Below are 20157 nucleotides of genomic sequence, written 5' to 3'. Positions count from 1 at the left end.
ACAATTAAATTTAGATAGTGCCTGTATGTGGCAGTCCAAAAAAGTTTTCAAACCAGAGGACCGGGTGGGTGACCCTCCAGAAAAATTAAATACATAGAGTACCTGTATGTGGCACTCCCAAAAATTGTTTAAAACAGAGGACCGGGTAGGTGGCCCTCCAGAAAAATTAAATACATAGAGTACTATAGCTTAAGCTAGTTGGCCCTGGCAAAAAATAGCCAGTTTCCTCTGCTTTAGTGTACAAAGAGGAGGAGAAGGAGGAAAATGAGGAGGAGGAGTGCATACATTATTCAGGTTGAGCTTCTTTCACCTGGTGGAGAATGAAAATCCTGAGAAATCCAGGCTTTATTCATCTTGATAAGCGTCAGCCTGTCAGCGCAGTCAGTAGACAGGCGTGTACGCTTATCGGTGATGATGCCACCAGCTGACCTGAAAACCCGCTCAGACAACACGCTAGCGGCAGGGCAGGCAAGAACCTCCAAGGCGTACAGCGCCAGTTCGTGCCACATGTCCAGCTTTGGTACCCAGTAGTTGTAGGGAGCTGTGTGATCATTTAGGAGGATGGTATGGTCAGCTACGTACTCCCTCACCATCTTTTTGTAAAGATAAGCCCTACTCTGCCGAGACTGGGGACAGGTGACAGTGTCTTGCTGGGGTGACATAAAACTGGCAAAGGCCTTGTAAAGCGTACCCCTGCCAGTGCTGGACAAGCTGCCTGCTCGCCTACTCTCCCTCGCTACTTGTCCCGCAGAAGTACGCCCTCTGCCGCTAGCGCTGTCAGAAGGGAAATACTGTTTCAGCTTGTGCACCAGGGCCTGCTGGTATTCATGCATTCTCACACTCCTTTCCTCTCCAGGGATGAGAGTGGAAAGATTTTGCTTGTACCGTGGGTCCAGGAGAGTGAATACCCAGTAATCGGTGCTGGAATAAATTCTTTGAATGCGAGGGTCACGAGATAGGCAGCCTAGCATGAAATCTGCCATATGCGCCAGAGTCCCAACTTGCAAGAATTCACTCCCCTCACTGGCCTGACTGTCCATTTCCTCCTCCTCCAACTCCTGAGAGACCTGGACCGAGGTAGGCCCCTCAATCCTTGGCGTCGGCAGTATATGACCAGCCCTAGGGTCAGACTCGGTCCCAGCCTCCACCAAGTTAACCTAATGCGCCGTCAGCGACATATAGTGGCCCTGCCCGGCAGCATTCGTCCACGTGTCCGTGGTCAGGTGGACCTTGTCAGAAACGGCGTTGGTCAGGGCTCGGATGATGTTGTCTGACACGTGCTGGTGCAGGGCTGGGACGGCACATCTGGAAAAGTAGTGGCGGCTGGGGACCGAATACCAAGGGGCAGACGCCGCCATGAGGTTGCGAAAGGCTTCGGTCTCTACCAGCCTATAGGCAGCATCTCCAGGCTGAGTAATTTGGAGATGTGGACGTTGAGGGCTTGGGCGTGTGGGTGAGTTGCACTGTATTTCCTCTTGCGCTCCAGCGTCTGGGGTATAGAGAGCTGGACGCTGCGCATGGAGACATTAGTGGATGCTGTGGAGGATTGTGGAGGCGAAGGTGTGGTTTTCGGATGGGAGGTGTTTGGGCTGGGTCCTGGGCAGGGGGCTGACGAGCATAGGCAGCAGATGACACAGGGGAAGGAGCAGTGGTGTGCCCGGCCGGAGGTGAACGGCCTTGGTTCCTTTGAGTGGGGTGTTTAGCATTCATATGCCTGGGCATGCTGGTGGTGGTTAAGCTGGTAGTGGTGGAACCCCTGCTGATCCTGGTGTGGCACAGGTTGCACACCACAGTCCGTCGGTCATCCGGTGTTTCTTTAAAGAACCTCCAGACTTCCAAAAATCTAGCCCTCACCACGGGAGCTTCACTACGTGAAACATTTGGTGCTGATGCACCAGCTCTGGCCCTGCTTCTCCATCTGGCCCCACCACTGCTTCTTCCAACCTGTTCTCGTCGAGGACTCGCCTCCGTCTCAGAAGCACTGTGTTCACCCGGCCTATCAACCCAGCTTGGGTCTGTCACCTCATCATCCTCCGATCCCTCATTCTGCTCCCCCCTCGGACTTCCTGCCCTGACAACAACTTCACCACTGTCTGACAACCGTGTCTCCTCATCGTCCGACACCTCTTTACACACTTCTTCCACTACGTTAACAATGTCATTATCACCCACAGACTGCGACCGGTGGAAAACCTGGACATCGGGAAAGAGCTCAGCAGCAACCATTCAAGTGGTTTGTGACTCTGGGAAGGGTCCAGAAAACAGTTCCTCAGTGTATGCCGGTTCAAATGCCAAATTTTCCTGGGAGGGGGCAGACTGGGGGGAAGGAGGCTGAGGTGGAGGAGCTGGAGGAGTGCTGATTTTGGTGACATGGGTGGACTGCGTGGAAGACTGACTGGTGGACAAATGGCTAGAAGCATTGTCCGCAATCCACGACATCACCTGCTCGCACTGTTCTGGCCTCAACAGTGCTCTACCACGAGTCCCAGTAACTTGAGACATGAACCTAGGGAATGTATCTCTGTGGCGTTCCCCTGCTCCCTCATCAGCAGGTGGTGTCTCACCCCGCCCAGGACCACGGCCTCTGACCCCTGCAGTAGTTGGATGCCCATGCCCTCGTCCTCTACCCCTAGCCCTCGGGTTCAACATTTTCAAAATTAAAGTGTAAACTGTAAATTTTTTTTGTTATCTGTTTTTTTGTGTTTTTTTTTTAACAAAACAATCAGAAGAAATCACACAGCAACCACAGAAGATGATGATAATTGCTATGGCTAGTTTCTAACCTACACTGACAGCACACAACTGGATTTTGTGGTGTGCCTGTCACTTGAAGTTTTGAAAAAAAAAAAAAAAAATCGGCAGACTGTGCCTAATTCAATCAAACACCTAATAAATTGTCCCACTTAGGTGTTTGAGATGGATATATGTGTCACTAAGAGCTAAATAGAACCTTCGCAAGTCTCCCTGCAAATTCGTCACAATATGGTACTAGCTGCACTACTAGTGCCAGCAAGGCCAGCCACACGCAAATAAAAAAAAAATATATATAATGCTATTGTAGTCCTAAGAAAGCCAGTTGAGTTCTTGTATAGCTAGTTTCTAACCTACACTGACAGCACACAACTGGATTTTGTGGTGTGCCTGTCACTTTAAGTTTTGAAAAAAAAATAAAAAATCAGCAGACTGTGCCTAATTCAATCAAACCCCTAATAAATTGTCCCACTTAGGTGTTTGAGATGGATATGTGTGTCACTAAGAGCTAAATAGAACGTTCGCAAGTCTCCCTGCAAATTCGTCACAATATGGTACTAGCTGCACTACTAGTGCCAGCAAGCCCAGCCACAAGCAAACAAAAAAAAATATATATAACGCTATTTTAGCCCTAACAAGGGCTGTTGGGTTCTTGTAGACTCACTCCTGCCTAACAGTAAGCTAATATAACACCCTAACGCCATCCCTGCAGCAGCAGCAGCTCTCTCCCTAACGGCATCCAGACAGAGAATGATGCGAGCAGCACGGGCAGGGGCTAGTCTATTCCAGGGTCACCTGATCAGGCCAGCCAACCACTGCTATCGACGTGTCAGGGTACCACGTCATGCTGGGTGGAGTGCAGAGTCTCCTGGCTTGTGATTGGCTCTGTTTCTGACCACCAAAAATCAAAACGTCGGGAGATGCCATTTTCTCGAGCTGGCGAAATATTCGAACGAGCATCAGGCTCGGACGAGTGTGTTCGCTCATCTCTAGTAACAATGTAATTTTTGATATGCTGGAGGCACAGAGGGGTTACTTCTGTAAATTCTGTAAAGTACAGTGTGGAACATTGTTTTATCCAGGTGACATAATACTGTAAGTAACTGTGGTGTTTTTAGGGGCGCAGTAAGGAGGATCTGCTTCCCAGAGCTGAAGACATCTGCCAGAAAATTTTGCAACCAGATTTTACGATGATTCTGGACATGAAGGAGAAGACAAGTCACCTGTGAGGTACAAGATCCTACTTCTGCCTGTGTCAGGTCTGTATTGTATTCACTGACTTGCCTTCTAGTGTGAGACAGCTGTCATCTTATGTACTGGTTTATCTATAGGGACAGAGAGCCTGACTTGTATGACTTGTCTATGTGGTTTGGGACGCCAGACTAGGGTTTATGTCATCAGTTCTTATAAAGGTTTTCAGCATTTCGTTATTGGAAAATTGGTGCAGTGCCAACACTTACATCCCTAACCACAGCCCAGCCACCAGCAGAAAGCCCGGGAAACCAGGGGTAACTCTTATACTATCCCTAACCACAGCCCAGCCACCAGCAGAAACCGGGGAAACCAGGGATAACTCTTATACTATCCCTAACCACAGCCCAGCCACCAGCAGAAAGCCCGGGAAAACAAGGGATAACTCTTATACTATCCCTAACCACAGCCCAGTCAGCAGCAGAAAGCTTGGGAAACCAGGGGTAACTCTTATACTATCCCTAACCAAAGCCCAGTCACCCGCAGAAAGCCCGGGAAACCAGGGGTAACTCTTATATACTATTTCTAGCATTAATGCCCTGAGATAACGTCACCACTGCAGTCCCTGTGCCGAGCACTAGCAGAGAGGGAGGGAGAAAGGGCTTAGATTATCCTCTGCTTCACTGCCCTCGCTAGTGATTAGAAATTCCCTTATCCCAGAATATTTCTATGTAGTAGTAGGTGGGTTCCCAAAATCAATTTCACTGGTGGGCCCCAGGTACTCCAGTCCGACCCTGCTTTGGTACACTACATACTTTTATCAACTTTTGAAAGTGAGTGAAACCAGCGATGTTAATGATAAAAGCAGATTGGAATTAGTATTGAAAGTAGAAATTTGCGGGAATGAAGTCCACCCCCCCCCCCTCTTTTTTCAGTTAAATGGGCGCGACCACAATGTGTTAAATGGGGCAGAGAACTCTTGGAAGGAGAAAAGAACACCCCCGATGACATCTGGAGACCTGTAAGCCAATCAGCGAGTGGCAGGCTTATGTGAAGTCACACAGTATCACAGCTCTATAAAACTGTAAAACTGCAATTTACACTGGATGTGCTGTCTGCAGCGTCTAGCTGCTGCTACTGTACTATGCAGCAGCGATGCTTGCTGCAATCCCTGGATATTCTTTAAGAGGGATCAATATACCCCAGATAGCAGTTCTATTTAGTGACAAAATCGAATAGGAAAAAATCTGTTTCACATTCATGCATCTGCAGTAGTGATTTGTGGACCTCTCACTGGGTTGTAGGGTATCTATATAATGCAAATTGCCATAACTTTTTGTGGCTATAGTTTACAGCCAGATTTTACATGTCAAATCAAAGTAGTTTAAACGTTGATTTTTGCTGAAATTACACTGTCAGTTGTGGGGTATCTGTATAACGCAAATTGCCATACCTTGTTTGGCCTATAGTTTACAGCCAGATTTACGTGTGAAATCTACGTAGTTTATACAGTGATTTTTGCTGAAATTACAGCGTTAGTTGTGGGGTATCTGTATAACGCACATTGCCATACCTTTTTGGGCCTATAGTTTACAGCCAGATTTACGTGTCAAATCCACATAGTTTATACAGTGATTTTCACTGAAATTACAGCGTCGGTTGTGGGTTTCTATATAACGCACATTGCCATACCTTTTTGGGGCTATAGTTTACAGCCAGATTTACATGTCAAATCCACGTAGTTTATACAGTGATTTTCACTGAAATTACAGTGTCAGTTGTGGGGTATCTTTATAACGCAAATTCCCATACCTTTTTGGGGCTATAGTTTACAGCCAGATTTACGTGTCAAATCCAAGTAGTTTATACAGTGATTTTCGCTAAAATTACAGTGTCAGTTGTAGGGTATATGTATAAAGCAAATTGCCAAATCTTTTTGTGGCTATAGTTTACAGCCTGATTTACGTGGGAAATCCACATAGTTTATACAGTGATTTTCGCTGAAATTACAGTGTCAGTTGTTGGGTATCTGTATAACGCAAATTGCCATACCTTTTTGGGGCTATAGTTTACAGCCAGATTTACGTGTCAAATCCACGTAGTTTATACAGTGATTTTCGCTGAAATTACAGTGTCAGTTGTAGGGTATCTATATAACGCAAATTGCCATACCTTATTGGGGCTATAGTTTACAGCCAGATTTACGTGTCAAATCCACATATTTTATACAGTGATTTTCACTGAAATTACAGTGTCAGTTGTTGGGTATCTGTATAACGCAAATTGCCATACCTTTTTGGGGTTATAGTTTACAGCCAGATTTACGTGTCAAATCCACGTAGATTATACAGTGATTTTCACTGAAATTACAGTGTCAGTTGTGGGGCATCTGTATAATGCAAATTGCCATACTTTTTTGGGGCTATAGTTTACAGACAGATTTACGTGTCAAATCCACGTAGTTTATAAACCACTATGTCAGACAGAAAGGTGGCAGGTGGAGCAGGCAGAGATGGCAGCACAGTAAGGGGACGTCGCAGCAGGGGTGACTCTGTGAGGCCAGAACTGCCGTTGTCATCTAGCGGCAGTGTGTTGATCAACAACCCAAAGGTTGTTGAATGGCTGGCTAGGTCATCCATCTTCTCAAATATAACATCTGACAACCCCAGTCAAGAGTCCGTGGGTTCCTACAGTTAGTTGGCATGGCCCAGGAACAGGTCAGCGGCCCTCACCTGTCCTCAACCAGCCTCTGTCCTGTTCCTTTCCCGCAGCCAGAGAGCTACTTGGTGGTCTGAGCTCAGCGCCACTTTTCATCGAGGACGAAGTGTTTGAGGACAGTCAGCAGCTGCTTGGCAGTGAAAAGGTGGGGCAGACTTCTGATGCTTCCTGCAGTAGGCAGGCTGTGCATACTGACACCGGTGAGGAGACGGGGAAATGCAAATTGACGTTTGCACTTGGGAGCTGGGTGTAGCAGGAGATTCATCATCGTCAGGCGGAGAGTGTCAGCTTGCGCGTTAGGCAGCGGAGCAGGCAGCAAGTCACTTCTGTGGCCGTGAGTCAGCAGTGTGGCAGCAGTGTGGCAGCAGTGTGAGGACGGGAGCCAAACGTCCGTGAAGTACAAATCCCAATTCGCAGGTCCATGTAAGCAGTGGCAAAGGGCTTAGCGAGGCAACGGCGGTAGTAGTCTCTCAGTGCAGACTGTTGGCGGTAAAATTACCAACTCGGCGGTGTGGCAGTTTTTTGTAAAGACACCAGAGGAGCCGAGCGTGGGTATATGTTGTATCTGCGGGCAGAAAGTGAAGCGTGGACAGGGAGCTAACGTTGGCAATGTTGGCCCTGCGCCAACACATGCAGCGTCACCATCCAATGGCCTGGGAGAAACGGGTGGCAGATGCGGTCCATCCTGCAGCCGCAGCAACAGCAGCAAACCTAGTGGCACACATGCTGTTTCAGAAAGTCAAGGCTCCAGCACCTCTGCCAAAGGGAGCTGTTTGTCTTTGACATCATCTTCCGGTCCAGATGCTCCTGCTCCTTGCTATGCATGGTGCCAGCAGTCGTTGAGCAAAGCGATTACAAAGAGACAACTCTATGCGTCCAGCCATCCTAAGGTGCAGAAGCTGACCGTGCTCTTGTCGAAGTTGTTAGTACTGCAGTCTCTCCCTTTCCAAGTCATGAACTCTGCACCCTTCGGAGAACTAATGGCTTGTGCCGAACTGAGGCGGAGAGTTCCAAGCCGCAATTTTTTTCCCAAAAAGTCAGTGCCAGCCCTTCACCAATATGTACAACAGAAGGTGAGCCAGTCCTTGAGCTTATCAGTTTCTTCCAAGGTGCACGGCAGCGCGGACGTGAGGAGCTGTAACTATGGTCAGGGCCAGTTAATGTCCTTTACAGCCCACTGGGTGAATGTGCTTCCTGCCCAGCCACACTAACAACTTCCAGTTCTTCTCCATGTTGTCAAACTGCTGTTCCTGCACCAGTGTCCGCCTCCTCCTCCTCCTTAACCACCACCACCTCAGCCTCCACAAGTGCTGCTCCATCATACCACACGCAGTTCTACACCTGGTTTGCCTGGGTGAACAAAGTCACACAGGGGAGGAACCGCTCCATGTCATGCAACAAGAAATCAAGGTGACAGACAATGGGAGGAATATGGTGTCCACGCTGCACGGAGGAGGGTTGGTCCATGCGCCCTGCATGGCGCACGTATTCATTTGGTTGTCAACAAGTTGCTGAAGTCTTCTACCCATCTGCAAGACATTCTAAACATGGCCAGGACACTGTGTACGCACTTCGGCCATTCTTACAAAGCCAAGCACACCTTCCTCGTGTTACAGCATCAGAACTGCCTTCCCTAACATAGTCTGATATGCGATGTTTCCACCCGTTGGAATTCTAGCCTCCATATGTTAGACCGCCTGTATGAACAGAAAAAATGAATAATTCTTTGATGATGCAAGCGGACCGTAGTACTCCCCTGTGTAACTTTGATGTCAGCCACTGGCAGCTCATGTGTGACACCTGCCGTTTGCTCAGGCCCTTTGAAGAGGCCACGTTATTTGTCAGTCGCCAGGACTGCGGGATGAATAACGTCATTCCACTGCTTCATATCCTGGAACTCATGCTGCAAAATCTGTCTGGTCAGGGCACTGGAGAAGTGCAGACTACATCTCATTGCCACATGAGTTGGTGAGGGTTGAACTGGATGAGGAGGAGGACATTGGAGCAGAGTCTGGTGCAATCTGTGGTTTTTCTACACAGGTGAGGAGAGGAGGAGCAGGAGCATCCGGATTAGGTAGAAGACGAGGCAGATGACCCAGAAGCACCGAATATTCAACATCCGCCATAGGGATGACTTTTGGCTCTCCACCCCCTTGGACCCACGCTACCGGTCAAAAATAGGCGACTTTTTTTCCTGCTGTTGAGAGGGAGGAACAACTGGCATACTAAAGAGAAATACTGAGCACATAGTTGGCCGCTGCCTATGTGCACCATTGTCCATCCTCTGTCTGGTCTGATCGGGGGATTCCTGGCAGTCATTGCTTATGTACTACTGCCACGGCTGCTGTGGGGAGCTGGAGGTGGGTGGGGTAGGAGTAGTAGCAGTTCCATCAGCAGCAGCTTAAGTCTGGATTCCTCAATGAGCTATTTCCTTCACCTGCCTATTGAGGAGGGTAGCCACCACCAGCAACAGCAGGACATGAAGCAGCCCCTGCACCAGGAGGTTATGGCCTACTTGGACAGCACTTTACCACTTCAGGTAGAGGATCCCATGGACTACTGGGCAGCCAAACTTGATGCGTGGCCGCAACTTGCGGAGTTTGCAGTAGAGAAGCTGTTGTGCCGACCAGTAGTGTGTTCAGTGCAGCGGTGGCCATCGTTACCCAAAGGAGAACCCGCTTGTCCACCCATAATGTGGAGAGACTGACCTTTATCAAGATGAATCAGGCTTGGATTTCAACTCAGCAATACCTAATGCATCAGATTAGATCAGCCATGACACCTCCACCAAATGTTGAGAAATGCGTCTGGGTTCTAACTACCTGCCTCACCCACTATTCTGGTGCTGCCACCCGCCTGATGCCACACATCTGCTGCCAGTTGCTCCACCTGCCTCCTACCATCTTTACCAAGGATTGGAAATGTCCGCCACCTCCACACTATATTATTGTGCCACCCAGAAGGCTCCTGCTGCTGCTGATGCCACCTCCACACTATATAATTGTGCCACCCTGCAGGCTCCTGCTGCTGATGCCACCTTTACACTATATCATTGTGCCACTCTGCGGCTTCTGCTGCTGCTACCAATGCCACCTCCACATGATATCAATGTGTCACTCTGTGGGCTCCTGCTGCTGCTACTGACGCCACCTCCACACTATATCATTTTGCCACTCTGCGGGCTCTTGCTGCTATTGATGCCACCTTCACACTATAGAATTGTGCCACTCTGCGGTCTCCTGCTGCTGCTACTGACTCCACCTTCACACTATATCATTGTGCCACCCTGCGGGCTCCTGCTGCTGCTTATTCCACCTCCACACTATATAATTGTGTCACCCTGCGGGCTCCTGCTGCTGCTGATGCCACCTTCAAACTATATCATTGTGCCACTCTGTGGGCTCCTGCTGCTGTTGATGCCACCTTCACACTATATAATTGTGCCACCCTGCGGGCTTCTGCTGCTGCGGATGCCACCTCTACACTATATCATTGTGCCACCCTGCGGGCTCCTGCTGCTGCCACCTCCACACTATATAATTGTGCCACCCTGCAAGCTCCTGCTGCTGCCACCTTCACACTATATCACTGTGCCACCCTGCGGGCTCCTGCTGCTGTGTATGCCACCTCACACTATATCATTGTGCCACTCTGCGGGCTCCTGCTGCTGCTGATGCCACCTCCACACTGTATCATTGTGCCTTTCTGTGGGCTCCTGCTGCTGCTGATGCCACTTTCACAATACATCATTGTGACACTCTGCGGGCTCTTGCTGTTGCTGATGCCACCTTCCCACTATATAATTGTGCCACCCTGCGGGCTCCTGCTGCTACTGATGCCACCTTCATACTATATCATTGTGCCTCTCTGTGGGTTGCTGCTGCTACTGACGCCACCTCCACACTGTATCATTGTGCAACCCTGTGGGCTCCTTATGCGGCCACCTTCACACTATATCATTGTGCCACCCTGCGGGCTCCTGCTGCTGCTTATTCCACCTCCACACTATATAATTGTGTCACCCTGCGGGCTCCTGCTGCTGCTGATGCCACCTTCAAACTATATCATTGTGCCACTCTGTGGGCTCCTGCTGCTGTTGATGCCACCTTCACACTATATAATTGTGCCACCCTGCGGGCTCCTGCTGCTACTGATGCCACCTTCATACTATATCATTGTGCCTCTCTGCGGGTTGCTGCTGCTACTGACGCCACCTCCACACTATATCATTGTGCCACCCTGCGGGCTCCTGCTGCTGCTGAGGCCACCTCCACACTATATCATTGTGCCACTTTGCGGGCTCCTGCTGCTGCTGATGCCACCTTCACACTATATAATTGTGCCACCCTGAGGGCTCCTTCTGCGGATGCCACCTCCACACAATATCATTGTGCCACCTTGCGGGCTCCTGCTGCTGCTGATGCCACCTTCACACTATATCATTGTGCCACTCTGCGGGCTCCTGCTGCTGATGCTGCTGCCACCGCCTCCACGCTCCTATCATTGTGCCACTTTGTGGCCTACCATGTTGCTGCCACCTCTACTCCTTTGACCTCATGCTGCTGCTGCTACCAACTTTGCAGTTCTTTTTTGTCAAAGACCTGATATTTTCAGGAAAACTGTAATGTATTATGGTTGTGGTGTCTCGAATCTACAAATTAAAATTTACATTTAATATTTGTATTTCAAATTCATTTCAAATTTCATTGTAGTGCCACAATGTGACCTCCTCTGCTGTGGGTTTTTTGGGCTCCTGCTGCTTCTGATGCCACCTCCACACTATATCATTTTGCCAACCTGTGGGCTCCTGCTGATACTGATGCTACCTCCACACTAAATCATTGTGCCACTCTGTAGCTTTCCCTTTTGCTGCCACCATGTTGCTGCTACCTGTGGCCTCCTGTTGCTGCTGCTGCTGATGCCACCTCCACACTATATAATTGTGCCACTCTGTAGCTTTCCATGTTGCTGCCACCATGTTGCTGCCACCTGTGGGCTCCTGCTGCTGCCACCACCTCCACATTCTTATCATTGTGCCACTTTCCATATTGCTGCCACCTGTGGGCTCCTGTTGATGCCACCTTCACACTATATCATTGTGCCACTCTGCATCTTTCAATGTTGCTGCCACCTGTGGGCTCCTTTTGCTGCTTCTGCTACCGCCACCTCCACACTCTTATCATTGTGCCACTTTGTGGCCTACCATGTTTCTGCCACCTCCATAGTTTTCCATTGTGCCACCCTGCAACCTACTCATGTTGCTGCCAACTGACCGCTGTCTCCCTGGAACACCCTGTGATTTACATAATGCTTTCACCATAATGTTTTCATTATAATGTTTTCATTATAATGAAAACACCATAATGTTTTCATTGGTTTTCCCCTTCATTTCATCTGTCAGAAGGATGAAAAGCTTCAGGATTGATAGCCAAAAGCAGGAGTGGATACAGAATACAGAGGACATGCAAGTATCCCATTTACTGCTCATCTCTATTCTGGATCAACTCCTGTTTGTTTTTGGCTTTAGTAATACTGATGGATTATTGACCGGTTGAAAGCGGACACTGATGGGTGAAAAGAAGGGCAAAATGATCAGTGACGTCAATGCAAAATTACTGTCGACACCCTCTCCACAATTTTGGGGGGTTTCTACATGTATCCACGTTTAACAGTACAGGTTCTGTTGTAATCTATGGAATCATCTGATGTCAGTGTAAAAAGAGTGCACTTTTTGATGTTATAGTGAGATCTTTGCCCTCAGCTCAGTCCTTTCGAGTTGGCACAGACGTTACCTTGTCAGGCAGCGTTCTCACTTCACTTATTTGGGGAAGTTGGCCTCTGTAAGTGCACATGGAAGTGAATAGTGAAGCGATTCTAAGAGCGGTGGCTGTCATGTGTGTGTCATACTAAAACACAGCATTGTTTGAAGACCAAACCATGATCCTTGTGCATATTTAAGAATGGCACAACGTTTTATAAAACCCTACAAGTTCTCTGCAGCCAGGAAATACCTGTTTTTAATGTGATCCGTCATCATTCGATTCGGGTTGAATACATTTATTTTAGAAAAATTCAGCTAATCGGGACAAACCGAATTTTAACAAATTCGTCCCATCTCTAATTGAAAGGTTATAGGAACCTGTCATTAGGTGAAAATGTGAAATCCTAATAACATGTTTGCTTTTAAACTACAAGGTGATATACAGTATAATTAGTGTATATGTGATCCTGCATCTAACAGCCTCCCCCTAAGGATACTTACAGATTCCTTCCTGTAAATCCCATTCTTCACCCTGAATTGAAGGAGATTCTATAATGAGTTTTACCTTATAGATGTTAGAGTTATAAGACTTTTACAATGGCCTAAGTCACATTTCAATCATTTTAAAGTACAACACAGGTAACGGCTCCACTGCTTCGATTTATGATATAGTGGACAACTATGCAGAAACTGAGAAAATGGGAGCATTAAAGGAAACCTACCACAAAGAATCTACTATCAGAAGTAGATCTGATGGTAGATTCCTCCTGCCTGCCTCTGCCCTAATCTGTAATCTAATGATCTTGGAACCTAACCTAACTTGTTAAAAATTTAATTTTGGTAATATGTAAATTAACTGCAGAGGCTTTGAGGTTGTGTACTAGCCTGACCGGGCACTAGAAAATAAGGCTAGTTCATGCCTCAGGTGCCTCTGCAGTTAATTTACATACTAAAAAAATAAAGTTTTTCAGGATTATTAAATTACAGATTAGGGCAGAGACAGGCAGGAAAAATCCACCATCAGTTCTAATTCTGATAGTAGATTTCTCGTGGTAGGTTTCCTTTAAATAATGCTTGAATAAATTCATCAGGTCATGATGTAAAATATTGAAATAATAGATACTATAAAAGTCTATTCTGGGGAGTCCTTTCACCTATGTCTATTGTTCCAGTTTTGAATTTGTCCCTTAAAACTCCTACAGTATCAGGCTCCTGCACAAGGAGCTAGGCTGGAGCTGGAGGCGTGTGTTATACTAATTTTCTCTCATACTGTCCAATCCGCAGCAGGCAATGTCAATCTAAAGGCCGTGTTCACACACTAAATAGTAACATTTTATTTTTGTTCCAAATATCAAGCATAATAAACTATTTACATTGAAAAAATAAATCAACGTGCAAGTACAACAAGGTAAAAGGTAACACAACAGACATTGAATTACAAACATCTGTGCTCAAGTACAAGGTAAATGGTATGTATGTAAGGATAATATTGCAATTGTCGATAGATTTTCAGATCTAAATAATACAGGGGAAAAAAAACATACAATAACATGAATGGGGCGGGGGGGGGGGGTTAAAATGAATGTATCCAGAAACTGGTCACCAATTAGTGAATGACAAAGCACTAAGTAACTATACAACTGGTGATGAGATGGGGTGTGTATCATTGCGAGAAACCAGAGGAACCTTGACATTTACTTTGTCAACCTGATGTAGAGGGTGCATTTAAGTAGTGCAACCAAGGAGACCACACTTTTAAAAATTGAGGGTATCTGTGAAAGCAATGCTTTGTAATTCCAATATAGTAAGGAAGGCGTTAGGATGGCGAGCCATTTGAGGGGAATTAGAGTCTTTGAGGCAAGTACTAATTGTAGCCACCACTTCTTATAGCAGGTAGTGGGGGTGACTGGGAATGTTCTGGAAGAGGGATTGCACTGTAATTTGAGGAGCACCAGGACAGATATTCTTTAGAGCCTTCTCAATCTCCAGTGAGAAAGGTACATAGGTACCATTTTGTCTCAGACCATGGCAGCCAGAATCTGAGATGTCTGCATTCTAGGTGTGTGTAGGACAAGTAGGACTAGCTGTTGCTAATTTGGGAAATTTCTTTTTCTACCATCAAAATCAATCTTGATAAACCAGGGACAGTTACTAATAGATCCAGACACCATGACTGTGGTCATTTTCTTGTATGTGTTATCCAAGGCCTCCTTCTTTCTATAAACAACTTTTAAAAGCACTTTCTTCCTCCCACTGTGTTCTGAAACTTCCTCCGCTACCATGAGATAACCGCAGTTAGAGGGAGGGGGGAGTGCTGAATTAATTTAGCAGGGTGAGATTTTAAGGTTGCTTTTAGAAGGAAGGACAACAAATATTAGAAGATTACCACAGTCACAGTGCCTGCATTTATAAGTAAGTGCCCCTGGTTTATTGTGATGGATTTTATGGTATATTGCCTTTAACCCCTTAACGCTCTGCGCCGTAGCTCTACGGCGCAGAGGTATAAGGGATGTATGAAGAGGGCTCACGGGCTGAGTCCTCTTCATACAGAGGTGGGGGTTTTTGCATATTGCACAAAACCCCCACCGCTAATAACCGCGGTCGGTGCTTGCACCGATCGCGGCTATTAACCCCTTCAACGCCGCCGGCAAAGTCGCCGGCGGCGTTTAAAAGACGGCGGCGCGCGGGCGCCGCCATCTTTTTTCCGATCGCCACGCCCCCGAACGTCATCGGGGGGCGGCGATCGGTTGCCATGGTAGCCTCGTGTCTTCTTTTGACACGAGGCTATCTGGCAGCTGCAGATTCGTTACAATGAGCCAGTGGCTCATTGTAATGAATGTGCTGCAAAAATGCCATATATTGCAATACAGAAGTATTGCAGTATATGGTAGCAGCGATCTGACCATCTAGGGTTAATGTACCCTAGATGGTCTAAAAGATAGTGAAAAAAAAAATAAAAAAAAAAGTTTAAAAAATTAAAAAAAAATAATAAAAAAAAATTAATAAAATATTAAAAGTTCAAATCACCCCCCTTTCCCTAGAACGGATATAAAACATAATAAACAGTAAAAATCACAAACATATTAGGTATCACCGCGTCCCAAAATGCCAGATCTATCAAAATATAAAAACGGTTACAGGCGGCGATGACCTCCGAGGCGGGAAATGGCGCCCAAATGTCCGAAATGCGACTTTTACACCTTTTTACATAACATAAAAAATGAAATAAAAAATGATCAAAATGTCGCACAGACCTCAAAATGGTAGCAATGAAAACTTCGCCTCATTTCGCAAAAAATGACCCCTCACACATCTCTGTGCGCCAAAGTATGAAAAAGTTATTAGCGTCAGAAGATGGCAAAAAAATTTTTTTCTTTTTTGTACACATTCGTTTAATTTTTGAAAATGTATTAAAACACAATAAAACCTGTATAAATCCGGTATCACCGCGATCGTACCGAACCAAAGAATAAAGTAGGCATGTTATTTGGAGCGAAGAGTGAAAGTCGTAAAAACTGAGCCCACAAGAACGTGACGCACGTGCGGTTTTTTTTCAATTTTTCCACATTTGGAATTTTTTTTCAGCTTCGCAGTACACGGCATGTTAAAATAAATAACATTACGGGAAAGTAAAATTTGTTACGCACAAAATAAGCCCTCACACAGGTCTGTACACGGAAAAATGGAAAAGTTATGGATTTTTGAAGTTGGAGAGCGAGAAATGAGCCGGAAAACCCTCCGTCCTTAAGGGGTTAATGTAGCTAGGCCCTTAGTCATCAGAGTGTGTGATCAAAAACTTATATAGCAGTGAAAGCTTCTTGAACCATGTGACATCTCTTATGTGGCTACCATGGCGATGTAGGGAGTGGAAACCATTTAGTGGCTGAACATGAGTAATGATAGGAAAGGCTCCATCATAGAGAATATATCCTATGTTGTTGTGAGGTCGAGGAGAGTAGTTAGGTAGAAATTGTAATAAGAGGTATCTACATTCAGTAGGTCACCTATTTTTCTGACTGGGATGAAATATGGCCAGAGGAAATCTAGCTCTGTTGCTGATGTTCTGGATGTTTACCCCAGTGAAAGGATCTGGCTGGAGTGGGTCACCACCTCTCTAGTTGGATCTCTAGACTACCTGACAAGTACCAGTAGTACCAGTGCACCTCAAGGTACAGTTCTGGTTCCCTTCCTCTTCACATTGTACACAGCTGACTTCAGGTACAATTCAACAAGCTGCTACGTCCAGAAGTTCTCTGATGACTCTGCTATGGTAGGCCTCATTACAGGTGAGAACGACATGGAGTACAAAGAATTGATCTGGGAATTTGTGGATAGGTGCCAGCAAAACCACTTCAGGATTAATGCTGGGAAGACCATGGAGATGGTGGTGGACTTCGGTAAGCATAGTCCTCCTTTTCAACAAGTAGTCATCCAGGGGACAGACATTGAGGCAGTGAAGTCCGATATGTACTTGGGTGTCCTCCTCAACCATAAACTGGAGAGGTCAGAGAACATAAATGCACTTCACAGGAAGTGTCAGAGCAGGCTATACCTGCTGAGTTGGCTGAGGACATTTGAAGTGCAGGGGTACTTATTAAGACCTTCTTCTACTCTGTAGTGGCATCAGCCATCTTCCTTGGTGTAGTCTGTTAAGGAAGCAGCATCTCAGCTAAGGAGAGCAGCAAACTGGACAAATGGATTGAGAGAACCAGCTCTGTCTTGACACAGTGCAGGTGGTAGCCGAGAGGAGGATAATGTGTAAGTTGAAGTCTATTCTGGAGAATGGCTCCCATCACATGCATGAGACTGTGCTGGCATTGGGTAGGACCTTCAGTGCCCTCAGTGACTGCTTCACCCCAAGTGTGAAACTGAGCATTATCGGAAATCATTCCTCCATGGTGCTTGTCTTCTTTTTTTTAATCTTTTTATCCCTTTTTATCTTTTTGTTCATCTATCCCTTACATTATTGTTGTCATTTGTCATGCACTCTGCTGCTGTAATTCTGTGAATTTCTCCACTGTGGGGCTATTAAAGGATTATCTTATCACTGTCCTTATGTGGGCAGGGATATCACGGGGGTACTCCCGGAATGTACACTCAGCCGAGGCCATGGGAGGGATGCAATACATTCCAACCCCCTTGCCTCCAAGCCTCCAGTGGTGCTGATGATCATATATGTTGCTCAGCAGTATGGAAATATGTAGCTTGCTGTGTCTTTTGTCCTGTGTTTTCCTTAGTAAACAACATATACTGGACAGACTATCGCAAAAAGAATGCCTCTGCCTGCCAGTATATGTTGACCTATATGCTCAGCTATACTGGCATATACGTTAAATGTATGAAGAAAATATGATGTGAATCTATCCTTAGAGACATTAGAGTCCTGCCCAAAACCTATATATGCTATGCCACTATATAACATGGATCTATATCAAATAGTTTTGTAATGATGTAGTGATGAGTACAACTTTCTTTCTTATTTTGTAAGAGAATAACATATAGAGGTTGCATGAGGAAACCCTACTGTGAATTGGAATGAGATGACATTGTTATTATAGACAGCACTTGGTATTACTTGCCATTACTTGTGTTGGCGCCCGGGGATGATTATGTAACTACAGAATAGACTTTATGCTATCGCATTATCATTGAGAATTACAGCCCTACATTATACAATAGCAAGCTATAAATATAATAACATACACTAATAGAATAATGACAAACTATGAAAGATCTTTTCGCTTTATACCTATAAACTACTACAGAATTTTGGAGAATTGAGCTGTTTGTGTAGAGGAAACTTACTGAACACTTCTGCTGGAGCCTGCTCTGCTTCCTGGATCTCTGCACTCTGCAGTTTTATTGGTTTACACAGTAAAGTGTCAGATTACTTTTCCTGGGATGTACCCACTGAGGCTGCCAACACATGGATTTACATTTCTATGAAAGTAACTTGGGGAAATCCACCACAAAATTCTGGGAGAGATCATGTCACAGTGTCAGCCTCCTATTCTCCAGCCTATTTCTGTCATCCAGCCTCCACCTGTGGTCTCCTGTCCTCCAGCCTCCTCCTATAGTCTCTTCCTGTAGTCTTCTTTCCTCCAGCCTCCTCCTGTGGCCCCTTGTTCTCCAGCCTCATCCTGTCCTCCAGGCTCCAATTATTGTGCCCCCCCTGTCCTCCAGCCTCCTCCTCAACTAATCAGATTTTTTCATTAAACAAACTGATTTTTTAATTCTACAAGTGCTGTGGTTTCCTCCATTAAATGAATCAACATTGGGTTTGTGCACCTGGACCATCAGCTTCGAGCACAAACTTTGGGTTCCATAAACACACAGTAGCACTTGGATTGCTGTTTACCTCTCTTTTCTAAATAGAAAACACAAACACCAGCTCACCACCCCGTAGCTTGCCTCTTGTGTCGGATCCAGCATGGGCCACCTTTCTGCCAAGGCATGTGGAAATTCAGGAATATAATCACGGTCCAGCCAGGTTCCCTACAACATTGAACTTTATTCGGTTACATCATAACCACTCCATGAAGCCATTCATTAACAATGTTAATGAATTGTTTTATGGAGTGGTTATGATGTCACTGAATAAAGTTCAATGTTGTCGGGAACCTGGCTGGACCATGATTATATTCCTGAATGACCTCTCTTTTTTGCTTAACTGTGAATATACATGAGCTTTATCTTGTTTTATGTATGGTCCTATTCTAGAAAACCTCAAGACTGCTTCATGGGCTGACCATTACATAAAAATACTGCACACACTGAATGTCCACAATATTTTATGAGAACAGCCAAAATTTAATTCTATACCTCCCCCAGACACAATCAGATTCAATATAGATGCATGCATCAAGGCTAACCAGAGCCGAACTGAAATCTGGTGCACAAGCCCTGAAATAGTCGCAATTCGTGGTGCATGGTCAGAAATTTTCCGCCACCTCAACGCCAAGTGGGTATGAAGGGGGGCATGGTGGGCAGCTCAATTGGCCAGTGCAGTAGGTTTCTGCCCCATACCTGCACACTTCCTATATCTTGTGCCCCTTCAGACCTGGTGTCATAGTTACGAAGATTTGGCAGGGGCACCATCATATGCTGGAACACGTAGCACAAGTGTATGATAAATGTTCTCCATACTGAAGAAAGAGCGGAAAACAGGCCCACAAGAAAAGCCACAGGCAAAACTCAAACACGCAAGTGTAGTTAACATTATGCTATTGTCACCTTCTTCTAATGTCACAATTTTTAGAACATTGTAGCTCCTTTATGCAGCTGGGGGAAAACAAAACTTTAATAGCAACTGCTGGTCACTTTCTTATGGGCGATTATACCAGTATGTTATTACAAAACTTTTAACATATTTTAGAAAGTTCTCATACACTTACAAAATATATATAAAAAGGGTGCAACTTACATTGGAAAAATTTGGCATATTTGAAGAAAGCTCACAAATAGTAGGTGCAAAGTAGATATAGACGGTCTTAAAGTGTTCCTCTGACTTCATAATTTTTAATAAATGATTATATCTGATACCCTCTTTAAAAACAAACAGAATGGTGTTCACATTGTAGCTTTTTTCTTTCCAGTCATGACATTTTTTTTCTGTTTTGAATCTCACTGTGGACTGAGCCAATCCTTTTTTTTGTCTTTGCCCTATAAGTGAATCTACTGCAACCTTCCCACACTTCCCATGAAACCTTGTGTACTGTTATGAAGGAACTTTAGAG

General features: G+C 45.7%; 1 protein-coding gene across 6 annotated transcripts in view; it reads right to left on the bottom strand.

The window, feature by feature from the left end:
* The window catches only part of LOC140119153 (arylsulfatase H-like), a 66332-nt gene that overhangs the window by 24490 nt on the left and 21685 nt on the right, over positions 1-20157 (bottom strand). For 2 of the 6 annotated variants that reach the window (XM_072137880.1, XM_072137881.1), the window contains exon 2: positions 12923-12953. The exons of 3 other annotated variants lie outside the window; for them this stretch is intronic. In XM_072137880.1, the coding sequence (XP_071993981.1) occupies positions 12923-12945 (23 nt within the window). In that variant the 5' untranslated portion in view covers positions 12946-12953. Of the gene's footprint in view, positions 1-12922; positions 12954-18226; positions 18262-20157 lie in introns of those variants that run through there. One more of the 6 variants, XM_072137878.1, reaches the window with a different exon arrangement.

This window comes from Engystomops pustulosus, chromosome 2 (genome assembly GCF_040894005.1).
Source record: "Engystomops pustulosus chromosome 2, aEngPut4.maternal, whole genome shotgun sequence".
NCBI lineage: Eukaryota > Metazoa > Chordata > Amphibia > Anura > Leptodactylidae > Engystomops > Engystomops pustulosus.
This window is presented reverse-complemented; position numbering and strand designations above follow the sequence as displayed.